General features: G+C 36.7%; 1 protein-coding gene across 2 annotated transcripts in view; it reads right to left on the bottom strand.

Moving 5' to 3' along the window:
• The window catches only part of HELLS (helicase, lymphoid specific), a 41,781-nt gene extending 26,736 nt beyond the window's left edge, over window positions 1-15,045 (bottom strand). The window contains exons 1-6 of one of the 2 annotated variants that reach the window (XM_019953188.2): window positions 14,858-15,044; window positions 14,269-14,390; window positions 9,624-9,746; window positions 4,773-4,829; window positions 2,365-2,401; window positions 2,211-2,275 (exon numbers count right to left, since the gene is read on the bottom strand). In XM_019953188.2, the coding sequence (XP_019808747.2) occupies window positions 2,211-2,275; window positions 2,365-2,401; window positions 4,773-4,829; window positions 9,624-9,746; window positions 14,269-14,390; window positions 14,858-14,888 (435 nt within the window). In that variant the 5' untranslated portion in view covers window positions 14,889-15,044. Of the gene's footprint in view, window positions 1-2,210; window positions 2,276-2,364; window positions 2,402-4,772; window positions 4,830-9,623; window positions 9,747-14,268; window positions 14,391-14,857 lie in introns of both variants that reach the window. The other variant, XM_070780511.1, reaches the window with a different exon arrangement.
• Window positions 15,046-15,109: the final 64 nt, after the last annotated feature.

The raw sequence follows: 15,109 nt of genomic DNA, 5'->3' as shown, positions 1-15,109 counted from the left end.
AAGGGTATAGAGACAATGAACCTAGTGACTTAGGAAAACAATATATCAAATTTTCTGAAAAAGTTGTTATCAGGGCATAATAATTAAAGACAGAATTAAATTCTAGGATAGCATGTGCAGAGGCTAAAGTGGATAAAACAGAATGATACATTCAAGAAATTTTAAGCATATCTCAAATTTGAGATACACAAGAGAATAAAAGGACAGGTGTGGCTGATAGCACATATATACATACATGTGTATGTTTCATGTGTATGTAAAGTATCATATAAATATAGATATTCATATTTTAAGGCTAAAGAGATTTTATATAGAGAACAGATAGAAGAGTTGTCTTTTAAAATGGCTAGCTGAGATGAACCTTTTTGGATAACAATTTGTGAATGAATCAAAACAATAGCAACTATGAAGTATTCTTGTTAGAAATTAAACTTCCTAAACTCCTGATGCCGCTTACCTCTACAGCTTCATCCTATACCACTCTTCTGTTCATAAACTAGAGCCAAATATAATTTCTTTTTAAATTTTTTGAACTTTCCAGGAACTCTCCTGCCTCTGGACATTTGTTAAAGATTATCATCTCTTCCTATAACACATCCCCAGTATCTTCCCTATATCTTATTATTCCTATTAACCTGCCCCCACCACCTTTACATGACTTAATTTTTATCCCTCAAGTCTCAACTTCCTAGATGAAACCTTTATGAAACTCAGGCTTGAGTTAAGCACCCCTCTATACGCTCAATAGCATTTTCCAATTATCCAATTATATTTAACTACTTCCTTCCAAATATTTCTCACTGGATAAATGCTAAGGCAAACAGAGTGATTACATTACTGAGTCTAAGTTCATACTGCTTGCTGCACAACAGGCGAATAATTGAGAGAAGAGCTGTTGGGGCAAGGAATAACAACTTTATTCATAAAACCAAGAAACCAGGATGATGGTGGGCTCCTGCCCCAAAAGAACCATCTTGCCTGAGTTAGAATTCAGGCTCCTTTTATACTAAAAGAGGAGGGAGTAAAGTCAAACATTTCCTGGTTCACATCAATGTTGTCATTTAGTAACTAAGTTGTGTCTGACTCTTTGGCAACCCCGTCGACTGTAGCCCTCCAGGCTCCTCTGTCCGTGGGATTTTTCCTGGCAAGAATACTGGAATGGGTTGCCATTTCCTTTTCCAGGGGGATCTTCCCGACCCAGAGGTCAAACCTGCATCGTCTGCACTGGCAGGCGGATTCCTCACCGCTGAGTCACAAGGGAAGCCCACTTCACATCAAGGGATGTGTTAATCTCATTAATAGTGTTTTCACTATTATTAAGTGTTTTTCACTGCAGTCTTAGTATGTTCCACAACAAATCAAGTGGGTCCTGAGTATTATTTTTAAATGGGGAAAGAAGGGAAAACAAAGAGTATACCTGAGAGTAAAGACAAGTATTATGGGGCTTCCCTGTGGCTCAGTGGTGAAGAATCTGCCTACCAATGCAGGAGACACAGGTTCAGTCCCTGGTCCAGGAAGACGCCACATGCGGCTGAGCAATTGCCACAACTACTGAGCCTGTGCTCTAGAGCCTGGGAACTGCAACTACTGAAGCCCACACACCTTAGAGCCGGTGTCCCACAAGACAAGCCACTGCGTGAGAAGCCCACACACAGAAACTAGAGAAAGGCCTGCACAACAGTAAACACCCAACACAGCCAAAATAAATAAATAAACTTTTTTAAAAAGGTAAGTATTATGTTAAACTTTATACTTTATGAAGATGTGAAGTTATACTTTCAGATAAAAGAAAAGTAGAGCAGATCATAAAGTTAGAATTTTTGTTAATATTAAGAATGTGATATATTATGCTTAAGGGATATTTAGGGTTTGTTGTAATTAAAGATATTCTTTAATTTTTATTTAATGAGGTACTAAGTGAGAAGGTGAAAACAAAAATGGCTTTAAAAATTAGTTTATGGTTTTAGCTCCCTAACAATCTTTCTTAAGATACAGTTTTGAGGTTGTAAGAAGTTATAATTTCTCACTAGGCCAAGCTCATGCTCCTTTAACAGACAGGAAGATGGTACTATCTTCTTTCCTAAAACACTTAACTGGCTGAAAAGACAGGTAAATATCAGTTATCAGTATACCTTCAAGTAATAGTTATCAATATCACATAGGTTATACACAACATAAAACCTTATTTGTCCTTCCCCCTTTATTTTTACCTCTTTTGACATGACCTCTGAAATATTGTATGATTCATCTTCTCTTCCTCTCTTCTTTTTTATGACTAAAAAAACAACACCATTTTAGTTTTTATAGTAATTTAAGCAGAAAATATAAACACATATTCTTAAAAACTATAACAAAGAAATTTACCTGCATTCTCCTCACTTGCATCAATGGAATTTTTATCCTACAAAACAAGGATTTAGACTATTATTTTCCCAAAACTTCTATGGTATTACAAGTTTTAAGGCACCGATTAAGTAAACTTTCCTTGCAGTTGAACCAAATCCAGAACTCTTCACTGTCATGCTTACTAAAAGGTAACCTTTTTCTTTATTTCTCTACTACAACTTGTTTGTAACTCTCTACTTTTTCCCAAAGCTCTACTTCCCTCCATTTTCTTCCATGTAAGACAAATTTCAAAATTAAACAGAGGCATTTTTATTTTGTAATTACCATGTACATCTCTTCTTTGTGTTTATGCTAAAGATACTCAATGGGTATGGTATGGAAGAAGTACTCATTTCAGTATAATTTGTAAGTTAAATACAACTGAAAAAAGATTATCAAAGAGAAAAACCAATGGAAAAGAGATAAAAGAAATGAAGAGACATTCAAAAAGTGTCTCAAAATGAGAGCTGGAAAAGAATAGGTAGACAACATGCATGAAAAATAAAAATAACAAAGAAGGTAAATATAAAAATGAAGTAAAAGATTTAAAGGATTAAAAAGGAAAATACCAAGAGAATAATGAAATGGAATAGACAGAATATGATGGCTGACACCTTTAGAATAAAAGGAAAAAACCCCAAAACCTGGTATAAAAAGTTAGCTTGGTGAAAGTAAAGACTGTTTTAAAGCAACAGGTTGAAGAATACAGTGTAAATGGTTGGTTAAGCCAGTAAAATTATAAGTATATTCTTCAAAAACCCAAAATAAGTCCCTGGAATTAGCAACTGAGTCAAGTATCAGTTTTCCACAATTGCTTTTGTTGTACAGTTACCTGCTATGTACTTTAACATCACCACTAACTACACTAACAATCAAGTAACTGGATTTAGATACCCTCCTTATTTTTCCTATTAGCATTTTGATATTAGCATTTGATATTTCCTATTAGCATTTTCCTAACAAAGGCAGTTTGGGGTAGAAATTAAGTGTGGAGTCTGAAATTAATCCTAGGATCAAATCCTAGGTTACTATTTATTAGCTATGTGATCTTCAAACTTAGTCAATTCTCATTCACAATAGCTGAGTTCTATAAAGTCACCATGAATACTGAATTAGTGAATACCGAATCAGTGCATCTAGAAGAAACACAGGTTTAGGTTCCTGCAAGCACATCTTCATTAACTGATCAATACATAACCCTGTTCATGTATATAAACATACAGTACTATTTAAAGACAGCTCATTTAAAACATATGCTGATTAACACTGAACTCAAAGCCAAGAGCAATTTAACTCACACATGAAGGAAGCTTATCTAACAGATATATTTTCTCCATAAGGCACATCACAGTCCTCTTACATAAGAAACACTAGGCAGCACTTCAGCACAATGTAACTGACAGTCTTTTAAATCACCAAAACCACAAAAATACAAAAATCATGACATTACAGACACAAGAAGGACACTTGTTTACACTGTGACAGCTTAAATAAGGCAGATAGCTTTGACCTCAGCTGGGAATGTTACTTATAGAGAGACTCAAATTTTTTGCCATTCCGCACATGCACATGTCTGTGAATGGCCACAAAAACATGGGTACTGATGTTGGGGTAACAAATTATAGCAAGTACGCTAACTGGAAAATATGGAATCTATGAATAATGAGGCATCAGCTTCTTTATACATAAAATGTGGGTAATAGGATCTCTACCCAAAAGAGCTACTTTGAGAATTAAGACATGTAAAGTTTAGAACAACACCTGGCACATAGTAAGTACTCAACAGTGGTTACCCATATTATTTCTCTTTTCACTAGCACAAGTGTTGTTTGTACAATTCCTATCAATATGGCATAAAAAACCTCAGGTTAAAAAAAATTAAAACATATTCCTCCAAAAGATCACATCTAAAATTCAGGCTATCCCTAAATGGATGCTCTATCTGAAATGCTATCTACTCCAGTTTTGGTTCCACTGCTACAGCTATGTACAAGATACAAATTTAAATTACTGGTATGGTTCCAAGTTGACATAATGAGGTTAGAGGCATGAAGAAGAGCAATCATTACAGGCTCCAAAAGAGCTAGCCACTTATAAAATGCCTTGAGGTATAAAATATTTGTAGATTTTTCCTGAGATTATAAAGTGACATTTTGCTACTATGAAATACAGTCCACAGGATAAGAAATTAAAGGTCACAGTTTATCTCTCCTTCCATATCTAAGATACTGAGAAACAGATTTTACATGTTTCTATGCAACCAACAAAGAAGGGCTATCAGATAAAGAAGGTTAAAGTTAAAAAGTTGATCAAGAGTCAAAATACAAGAGGATGTCTTCAATATCTAAGGTAACGTATATAAAATATTCTAGCTTACTATTTATTACCTTCGTAACTTTCAAGGATTCCTTTTTTCTCTCCAGTTTCTCTTTCTTCTTCTGCTCCTACAAGATAATTTTTTCTTAGTGTCAAAAGTGGAAAATGCAAAGTATGAAACACATATCTCAAATAACTTAAGCTCACAATGAAGAAACTGTATACAAAAATTAAAAAAACAAAAACTTGAGCTTTAAGCTTTTTACGAATAGGAAACAGATTTCCTGCCTTAAGCAACTAAAATCCAGATAAAACATACCAATGGTTTTCAGCAACTTTTCATCATGCAGCAAAGGACAGTGAACACTGACAAAAGGGAAACAAACTAGGTGAATCTTCAGACTACTAAGCTTACTGCCTGGAGGCAATGTCCAAGTGCAAACAATGGAGGGGGAACCCAAGTAGAGCTCAGAAGTCTGCGTTGAGAAGACAGAGTGCAAAACTCAGAGGAGCTGGCAAACCAGGGTCAAAGTACCAGAGGGGAGAAAGCAACATACAAAAGAAGCTCTGAAGATCTGCAGTGGCACGCTCAGGCTGAGTACTGATCAGTGTGTGAGTAGAGAAATTGAGGGCCAGAAAAAGAGCAACTAGAAAGCAGGCAGAAGGATCTCTGTGCTCACAAGGGATCAGGAACAGTTCATATTCATATCAGCCAAACGTGAAAGGCCTCTTAACACAGAGAGCATCAAGAAAAACTTTCAGAAGACGGACCAAGTTATTCTTATACTAGAAGCTGTTCCAAAGCCCCCTAACAAAGTTTTAAAAGCAGGACATAAAATGATTCAAATTATTTCCAAGAGGTGGTTAAGGGTATTTGCCTTAGGAGTCATTAAGCTTGGTATTTGTTTTTCTGTTTCCTTTTATCATAGTTTTGAAAAGGGCTCCAACAAAGAAAAAAGAAAATTTAGCAAATGTAGGAAAATCTTCATTGATAATCATCAACTGTGAATGATGGGGACAAAAGGATTTATTGTAGTGTTAACATTAGCCCAAGTTTTTAAATCTTTATATATTATAGTAGACTTAGAAATAAATTATACAGTGTCTTAGATGATAAATGCAATGGGAAGAACAAAACAAGGTAAATGAGATGAGGGAAGAGGTGTCAGGTAACTTTATTTAAGGTTGTCAGGGCAGGTCTCATTGGAAAATATTTAAGCCAAAGCTTGAAGATGATAATGAAGTAAGCCAGGCAGGAATCTACTGAGAGGAGGGTTCCAAGCAGGAAACACACCTGGAACAAGGTCTGCAAGGTAATGGGGTTGAGAGAGGCAACCAGACTGCTTATGGTCTTCTGGCCATCATAAAGACTTAGGCTTTCTTAGAAACAGTGAAAGCTAGAAAGCAGTGAAATATAATTAAAATACTGCATGGGGGGGTGGGGGAAGCACTAAAGAAAAACTCATTCTTCATCCTGTAGAGAATCTTTTAAAACTGAAGGTAAATGAAGACTTTTTCAAACATAAAAGCTAAAAGAACCTGTCACCAACAGAAAATGCAGACAAACCTATAATTACAGAAAACAAATCAGAAGACAGGAAATGAGGAAAGACAGGAAGTGAGGGATGGCAGAGAATTAAAAAGGGGGCAGAATTCAGCCATAAAAAAAGAATCTAATCCTGCTATTTTTTCCCCATGGAAAAGAAATGCAAAAAACCAAAATGGCTGTCTGGGGAGGCCTTACAAATAGCTGTGAAAAGAAGAGAAGCAAAAAGCAAAGGAGAAAAGGAAAGATATAAGCATCTGAATGCAGAGTTCCAAAGAATAGCAAGAAGAGATAAGAAAGCCTTCCTCAGCGATCAATGCAAAGAAATAGAGGAAAACAACAGAATGGGAAAGACTAGAGATCTCTTCAAGAAAATTAAGAGATACTAAGGGAACATTTCATGCAAAGATGGGCTCAATAAAGGACAGAAACGATATGGACCTAACAGAAGCAGAAGATATTAAGAAGAGGTGGCAAGAATACACAGAAGAACTGTACAAAAAAGATCTTCATGACCCAGATAATCACGATGGCATGAGCACTCACCTAGAGCCAGACATCCTGGAATGTGAAGTCAAGCGGGCCTTAGAAAGCATCATTACAAACAAAGCTAGTGGAGGTGATGGCATTCCAGTTGAGCTATTTCAAATCCTGAAAGATGATGCTGTGAAAGTGCTGCACTCAATCTGCCAGCAAATTTGGAAAACTCAGCAGTGGCCACAGGACTGGAAAAGGTCAGTTTTCATTCCAATCCCAAAGAAAAGCAATGCCAAAGAATGCTCAGACTACCGCACAATTGTACTCATCTCACACGCGAATGAAGTAATGCTCAAAATTCTCCAAGCCAGGCTTCAGCAATACAAACCGAGACTTCCAGATGTTCAAGCTGGTTTTAGGAAAGGCAGAGGAACCAGAGATCAAATTGCCAACATCCACTGGATCATCAAAAAAGCAAGAGAGTTCCAGAAAAACATCTACTTCTGCTACATTAGCTACACCAAAGCCTTTGACTGTGTGGATCACAACAAAATGTGGAAAATTCTGAAAGAGATGGGAATACCAGACCACCTGACCTGCCTCTTGAGAAACCTATATGCAGGTCAGGAAGCAAGTTAGAACTGGACTTGGAACAACAGACTAGTTCCAAATAGGAAAAGGAGTACGTCAAGGCTGTATATTGTCACCCTGCTTATTTAACTTCTATGCAGAGTACATCATGAGAAACGCTGGACTGGAGGAAGCACAAGCTGGAATCAAGATTGCCGGGAGAAATATCAATAACCTCAGATATGCAGATGACACCACCCTTATGGCAGAAAGTGAAGAGGAACTAAAACGCCTCTTGATGAAAGTGAAAGAGTGAAAAAGTTGGCTTAAAGCTCAACATTCAGAAAATGAAGATCATGGCATCCAGTCCCACCACTTCATGGGAAATAGATGGGGAAACGGTGGAAACAGTGTCAGACTTTATTTTTTGGGGGGGGCTCCAAAATCACTGCAGATGGTGACTGCAGCCATGAAATTAAAAGACGCTTACTCCTTGGAAGAAAAGTTATGACCAACCTAGATAGCATATTCAAAAGCAGAGACATTACTTTGCCAACAAAGGTCCATCTAGTCAAGGCTATGGTTTTTCCTGTGGTCATGTATTGATGCGAGAGTTGGACTGTGAAGAAACCTGAGTGCCGAAGAATTGATGCTTTTGAACTGTGGTGTTGGAGAAGACTCTTGAGAGTCCCCTGGACTGCAAGGAGATCCAACCAGTCCATTCTAAAGGAGATCTGTCCTGGGTGTTCTTTGGAAGGACTGATGCGAAAGCTGAAACTCCAGTACTTTGGCCACCTCATGCGAAGAGTTGACTCATTAGAAAAGATTCTGATACTGGGAGGGATTGGGGGCAGGAGGAAAAGGGGATGACAGAGGATGAGATGGCTGGATGGCATCACTGACTCGATGGACTTGAGTTTGAGTGAACTCCAGGAGATGGTGATGGACAGGGAGGCCTGGCATAATGTGATTCACAGAGGCGCAAAGAGTCGGACACGACTGAGCGACTCAACTGAACTGAACTGAATCTTGCTATTTGTGACAATATGGATGGATCTGAGGGCCTTATACTATGTAAAATTAAAGAGAAAGATAAATATTATATAATCTCACATGTGGAATCTTTAAAAAAGAAACAAAAAGCTCAGATACAGTGAACAGATTAGTGTTGGAGGGTCGGGTGGGTCAAAAGGTAGAAATTTCCAGTTATAAAATACACACGTCATGGGGATGTACTACACAGCATGATGACCACAGTGAATAATGTGTGTGCCGCATGCTCGGTTGTGTCCTACTCTCTGCTACTCCATGGAATACAGCCCACCAGACAGACTCCTCTGTTCATGGAATTTTCCAGGCAAGAATACTGGAGTGGGTTGGCATTTCCTACCAGGGGATCTTCCCAACCCAGACGTAAACCTGCATCTCCTGCGTCTCTGCATTGGCAGGCAGATTCTTTACCAGTGTGCCACCATACTTACTGCATATTTGCAAGTTGCTAAGAGAGTCAATCTTAAAAGTGTGCATCGTAAGGAAAAAAAAAATTTTGAACCCTAGTGACACCTATGTCACCCTATGGTGACATTAACTAGACTTACTGTGGGGATCATTTTGAAATATACAGCAATACTGAATCATTACACTGTACACCTGAAATTAAAATAATGCTCTATGTAAATTATATCTCATTAAAAAGGAGACAGAAAGAATTTTGGGGAATTAATGGTTACGTTCATTATCACGGTTGTGGTGGCTTCGTGGGTATACATTTTAAATACGTACAGTTTTGTGTGTATCAATTACATTTCAATAACACATTAAAAAAAAAAGGACTGAGCAAAATAAAATACAAAATTTTTAGCATCCAAAAAAAATCAGTGGAGAGAATAAAAATCAGTCAAAAGGCAAATTTAAAAAATGTTAGTTTATTCATACAATGGAATGCTTCTTAGGAATAAAAATGATCTATTAAATAAATACATATAAGCGAATCTTAAAAGTATGCTGAGCTAAAGAAGCGAGACACCAAAAGAATGTTTTTCCTATGATTCCATTTGTATAATATTCTAGAAAAATCAATACCAATTTATAACTACAGCAAACAGAAATCAGTGGTTGTCTAGGGCCAGAAGGAGAGATCACTGACAGAAGAGAACTTTTGTGGGTAATGGAAATGTTCTTTATCTTGACTGTACTGAGGATTACACAGGTCAAAACTTACCTAACTCTAAATTTTAAAATGTGTGCATTATATTTTATATAATTTATATCTCAATAAAGCTTTTTTTTTTTTTTAAGCTGTTAACTATAATCAATCACGCGTACATACCTCTAACTGCTGCTGTTCCATTTTAGTCAATAAAAATTTGGAGTAAATATTGCTTTTTTCAAGCAAATGTTGAAGTCTACGATATCGAATGTCCACGGACTCTCTATCCCAAGACATGCGAGCCTACCCAAAGAAAAAGTTTCCATAATTATTAAGTTTGCTGACATACATTGATCTTTCTGCATAATGCATAACAAAGATGACTAAACAACTGCACTTCAGGTTTAATATATTTCCTATAATTAATAAAAATACTTTTCTAATATTACATTCACTTACTAAAAATGTATATCTTCAAACAAAAAACTAGAATCGCTAAAAAAAAAATGATTCTGGGGTTCAATAGGCAATCTGGTAAAATATATTAATAGCTTGGCTACCAAAATATTGAAATTTCAGATACTGAAAACATGGTTATTGGCATTTACGAAACTGAAGGCCCATTTTCAAAATGTCTGAAATTACAATTAGAAAGTAAATATTTAATTCAAGTTGAAATTAAGTTTTTAAAAAACTAAATGATTTCAGAAAAAGAAAAATTTTATATACCAGTTTTATTTGAAAGAGCACTGGAAGTAAAAGATAACCTCATTAGCTAGAGACTAGAACATCTAGTTTTAGAATTTAAATACGATATTGTAACACTTCAACAAGTTAAATCTACTGCTAATTTCTTATAAGCTGCTTTTCTCCTCAGTATTTTGTTACCCAAGATTTGCCCTTACCTTTTAGGTTCCTTTTATTCTCAATCTCTTAGCTTTATCTTTGACCCCTGTACAACTTCTGTTTACAAAACTCTGCTTTTCATATTACTGTCACACACTATCTATTTGTTCATTTATAAAAGTATGCAACATTCTAGTGGCTGAGGAGGATCTCTCAAGTCGCAATAGAAGTAAACAGAAGGCACAAGAGAGAAAACAAAAGCAACAAATAAATAGCATAGTTCAATGATCCACAAACTTTTTTTGGCAAAAGGGCAAATATTTAAATATTTAAGCACAATATGGTTTGTACTGTGAATACTTAAATCTGCCTTTGAACAGTTACAGACAATAAATATATAAACCAAAGTTGTGTTCCAATAAAACCTTATTTACATTAACAGGAAGAGGCCAAATCCAGTTTATAAGTGGCCAACTAAATACCGTAATCTGAACTCAAAAGAAAAGCATTAAGTGGGCTGAAAGAGTTGAATATGTACAAATCTTACTAACCAGCAATCCCACTCCTACGTGTGTGTGTGAAATAAATTTAATTCAGTGGTTAAGGCTTGACCTTATAAACCAGACACCATTATACACTGGCTTGTATTTCTCAGATGTTACATCATCTAACTTTTCTTTCAAAACAAATTATTTATTTTCTATTACAAAAGTAGTGACAATAAGACATCAAAGAATAAACCTAATGAAAGTAATATATGTGGATTACAAGAAAATTAAAATTCTTTTAAAATCATCCATAAACTTCTCTGTGCAAATAATCTGTTAGTATCTCATAAACTATTTGCAGTTATTTTAGGATGGCTTTTCTTTTACTATTACCAATATACTACTATGATTCCAACAGTCAGTCACTGAATGCAATGGATATTATAAATGAAATGAAATTACTTGATTTTTATAAAAATAACTATATTTAACTTTGTATATTTTAGTTAAAATCCTTTGTGCTTATCTGCTGCTTTAAGTCTTGTTCAGAAAAAATTAGCATACATTTTAAAAGTAATTAAACCTTTAACATGCCATCATGGAACAATAATTTATAATATACTTAGACTATGCCAATGGTTAACCTTTAAACCCAGTCTTCCATATTTCAAAATAATTTTGTAGTAAATCTTCTCATCTATCATTCCTCTTTCTTAATTTGTTATTTGTTATACTAAAGTAAATCATAACTTCATCTGTGGAAAGTACTGAGTGCCTGGTGGTAAGTTTCTCTTGATGGGTAATAAGAGTATGCCAATGGATACCATGAGCATAAATTCTTCACTGTCTGTCCCATCACCTCTCCCAAGCCCAGAATTTTTTTTTTTCTTTTTCTTTTTGCAGAGGGGGTTCTATTTCAGTCTACACAATATGAGCTGTTTTCCTTTTACCTTTCCAAGAACCCTCACAACTCTTACCTTTCCCTTCCCCCCACTACAGGGACATTAAGGCTACTCTAAAGACTTCTAGACTAACAATGACTTCTTTCAAAAGGAAATGCAGGTGAAGAGTCAAAGAAAATAACTGTAGCAAATGAATATCAAAATCATTCTCCAGGCTCTTCACAAACCTTCCAATCTCCTAAACCAAAGCAAATGCTTCTCATTAAGAACTTAAGCTAGTTCTTCCTCTCTTAAGTACTTCTAAATATATGCCCATAAATACTGTATTCTCCTAAAAGGAATCATTACTTTTGTATGCTGAATTTTTTTTAACTCCAAAGACCTATAAGAGACATACTGGAATTTTCTCGATAGTCACTGAGGTAAGAATAATTTATGTCAAGGACAAAAAGTAAAAAATTCTTTCAATACCTGTTAATAAAAAGACATTGATAACAATGAACCACAGTCTTTCACCCTTGTACCAACGGGACTGAAAAGAGCTTTATTCATGGACAATCTGAAAAATGAATTTAAAAATTGCTATTTTAAGTTCTATGATGCATAACTTCTAAAGAAAAGCTAGCTGTACCATACCTATCCCTCAAGTGTTAACAATTCCAAAAACATCTTAAAATGACAAAGTGTTCAAAAGCTTAAAAATTTCACTAAAAGGAGAAATTAACTCCCAGTTTAATCAGCAAATGTTTACGGTTCTATAAATTTTGACAAATCTTTTTAAAACTGTTTTTTACTTTTTAAAAATTTTTGGCTGCACTGCAGGGCCTGTAGAAATTTAGTTCCCAGTTTGGGATTGAGCCCACACCCCCTACATTGAAAGTGGACCACCAGGTAATCGTTAAATCACTGGACCACCAGGTAAGTCCCTATTAAAGCATTTTTGAAATGTATCTTTATTATACCTACCTTTCTTCGAATAGCATTTCCTTATCCAACAATCTTCATGGGTTATAAAACTGAACTACACTACTCAAAATTAAGGGTTTATCGTTCTTGCCATCTCTGAAGTTGATTCTACTCTGGACTGTGCTCCAGGATTCATCCTTTACAATTCACCTTGTTACAATAGCCACAAAGTATATTCTATCTATATAGTCATATATGTTTTGTAATATATTATAAAATATTCTTTTACTTTAGTTATAAATTCAACAGACATTTATTATCCTATTATCTGCCAAGTGCACAGTGTACAAAAAAAAAACAATGTGATGTGCCCTCAAGAAACAAAGTGAGAAAGTAAGTAATGATAATACTGTGTAACAGAGTACTATGGGAATTCACAGAATGAGTAAAAGTGGTTTACGGTTGACCTCCCAATTCTATTAAAATTTATAAACTTATTACCTTAACCAATTATGGTTAACTACAGATGATCAGTAACAACGGAACTAGAATTTACTGGAGTGAAAGTATTGCAACATGGTTAAAAAGTGTGAATCTGAAACCACAGGGCCTACATTACCATCTCTGCTCTGCCATTTACTAGCTGTGGGACCCCAGGCAACCTCTAGGTGCCTCAGTTTCCTCATCTGTAACACAGAATGAAAACAGAACCTACCTTATAGAATATTTTAATAAAATAATTTATACTAATAATTAAACTATTAGGTTTAATAGTAATAATGAGTTAATAGTAGTATCTACATGATAGAATAGTTGAGAATTCAATGAGTCAAATACATGTACAGCATTTAGAACAGTGACTGACAGTAAATGATCATGAGGTGTTAACAAGGCTAACAAAAGAATCATTACTGATATAAAATAGGAGGGAACCAACTAATGTATTACTTGCCTTTGGAGTACACTACTCCCCAATTTAAGTAGTTTTATAATTACAGGATGTGAATTCAGTATTAATGTCCTTAGTGAGGTATGTTAAAAAAAACTCTGGAAGCAGTCAAATTTGAGTTCACTAGTGTGTGACACGACCCCCAGTTGCCTCAGCCTCATCATATTTAACTGGAGATATCAAAAGTATTGATATAATCGTAATACTGGGAGGGCTAAATAAATTATTACAAGAAATCACTCAGTAGGGAGCACATTAAGAGCTGGCAGGTAAGCAACGGGGTGGGACAGTATTGGAGTTAAATATATTTAAAAACTGAAGCTTTTCAAGAGGTTAAAAACTGCTTTTAGTAGTCTTCAAAATAAGAAAAGCTCAAGGGCAATGTCAATGAAAATGTACAATGGAAAAGAAAGCAGAAGCAAGTTGATTACTTAGGTGGAAAAAGAACACTGAAAAAATTCATTACCGACTTTGGAAGAATTATTATTATGGCTGAACAAGTAATTTGAAATGCTAACTTAAGAGAGATGAGGACACTTTCCAGACCAAGACTATAACTGATAGAAGCATGATTCCAAGCTCGTGCAAAGCTTTCCCAAAAGTAGCATCGATAAAAGCAGCACGTTTAAAAGTTGATTAAAAAAAAAAGACTAGTAAACTGAAGCACACAAACCACACCCCCGAGGACGCATCAGGTTACTACTTAACGACGATGAACTTGATGCCTAAATTACCTTTTCTAGCATCTTCCGCTCTCTCTCTAGCCCAGCAGCCTCAAGCTGTTCTTCCTCCTCTAGCATGGCTGGGGTAATCACGGCAGTCTCCGGCTGTTCAACCACATCTGGAGATAGGGGCCCTGGAAGGGGAGGCGGGGGGTGGGGAGGGGGGTGGGGGGACAGGGCTTTTAAATTGCAGTTTTAAAAAAGGACAAATTACTCCACGTCCTTATTAAACAACCCTTGTCGCCTTCCCAGATGCATTTGACGCAAAAGTTGAAGACCCAGGGGGGACGCCAGCATTACCTCTCAGAGACCTCCTAGGTCTTCACTATGTCAACTAGTAGTAGCCCGGACCCCAGTTTACAACTGGGGATGTGCAGGAAAACGCAGGTCTCCTGTGTAAAATCTCCTGCACTATGCAAACACACGCAATTTCAGGTGTCCCCTACCCACTCTCCACAGAAAGGGGAAACCTCCTTTCCTCCTCAAGCTCTGCCCGGGGTCAGCTCTCCCCGCAAAAGTTCGGCTGCAGTCTCCATGCCGCTCCCCCACCCCCGCCCCGGACGCCGCAGCCCGCGTTGGGAGGCAAGTTCTCCTCACTCACCGCCGCTGTTCGCGGGGCGTTGCGCCGGCATGGCTGGACACACACTCCGGAACCGGGTGCCCTCCTCACAGTGCCTGCAATGCCGCACGCTAAATCCTCACTCGCCGCTCCCCTGTCCTAGTCTCCCGGCCAAGCGCCCAGCCAGAGAAAAACGCGCGCTTCTCCTTCGCGGGAAAACGCCGTCATCTCGCGATGCTTCGTGTTCCCCACCCCGCCCCCGAGTCCCAGAGGCGCGAGATTTGGCGGAGTTTG

This window comes from Bos indicus, chromosome 26 (genome assembly GCF_029378745.1).
Source record: "Bos indicus isolate NIAB-ARS_2022 breed Sahiwal x Tharparkar chromosome 26, NIAB-ARS_B.indTharparkar_mat_pri_1.0, whole genome shotgun sequence".
In the NCBI taxonomy this organism is placed as follows: domain Eukaryota; kingdom Metazoa; phylum Chordata; class Mammalia; order Artiodactyla; family Bovidae; genus Bos; species Bos indicus.
The sequence above is the reverse complement of the archived record's forward strand: the minus strand, read 5'-3'. Positions and strand labels throughout refer to the sequence as shown.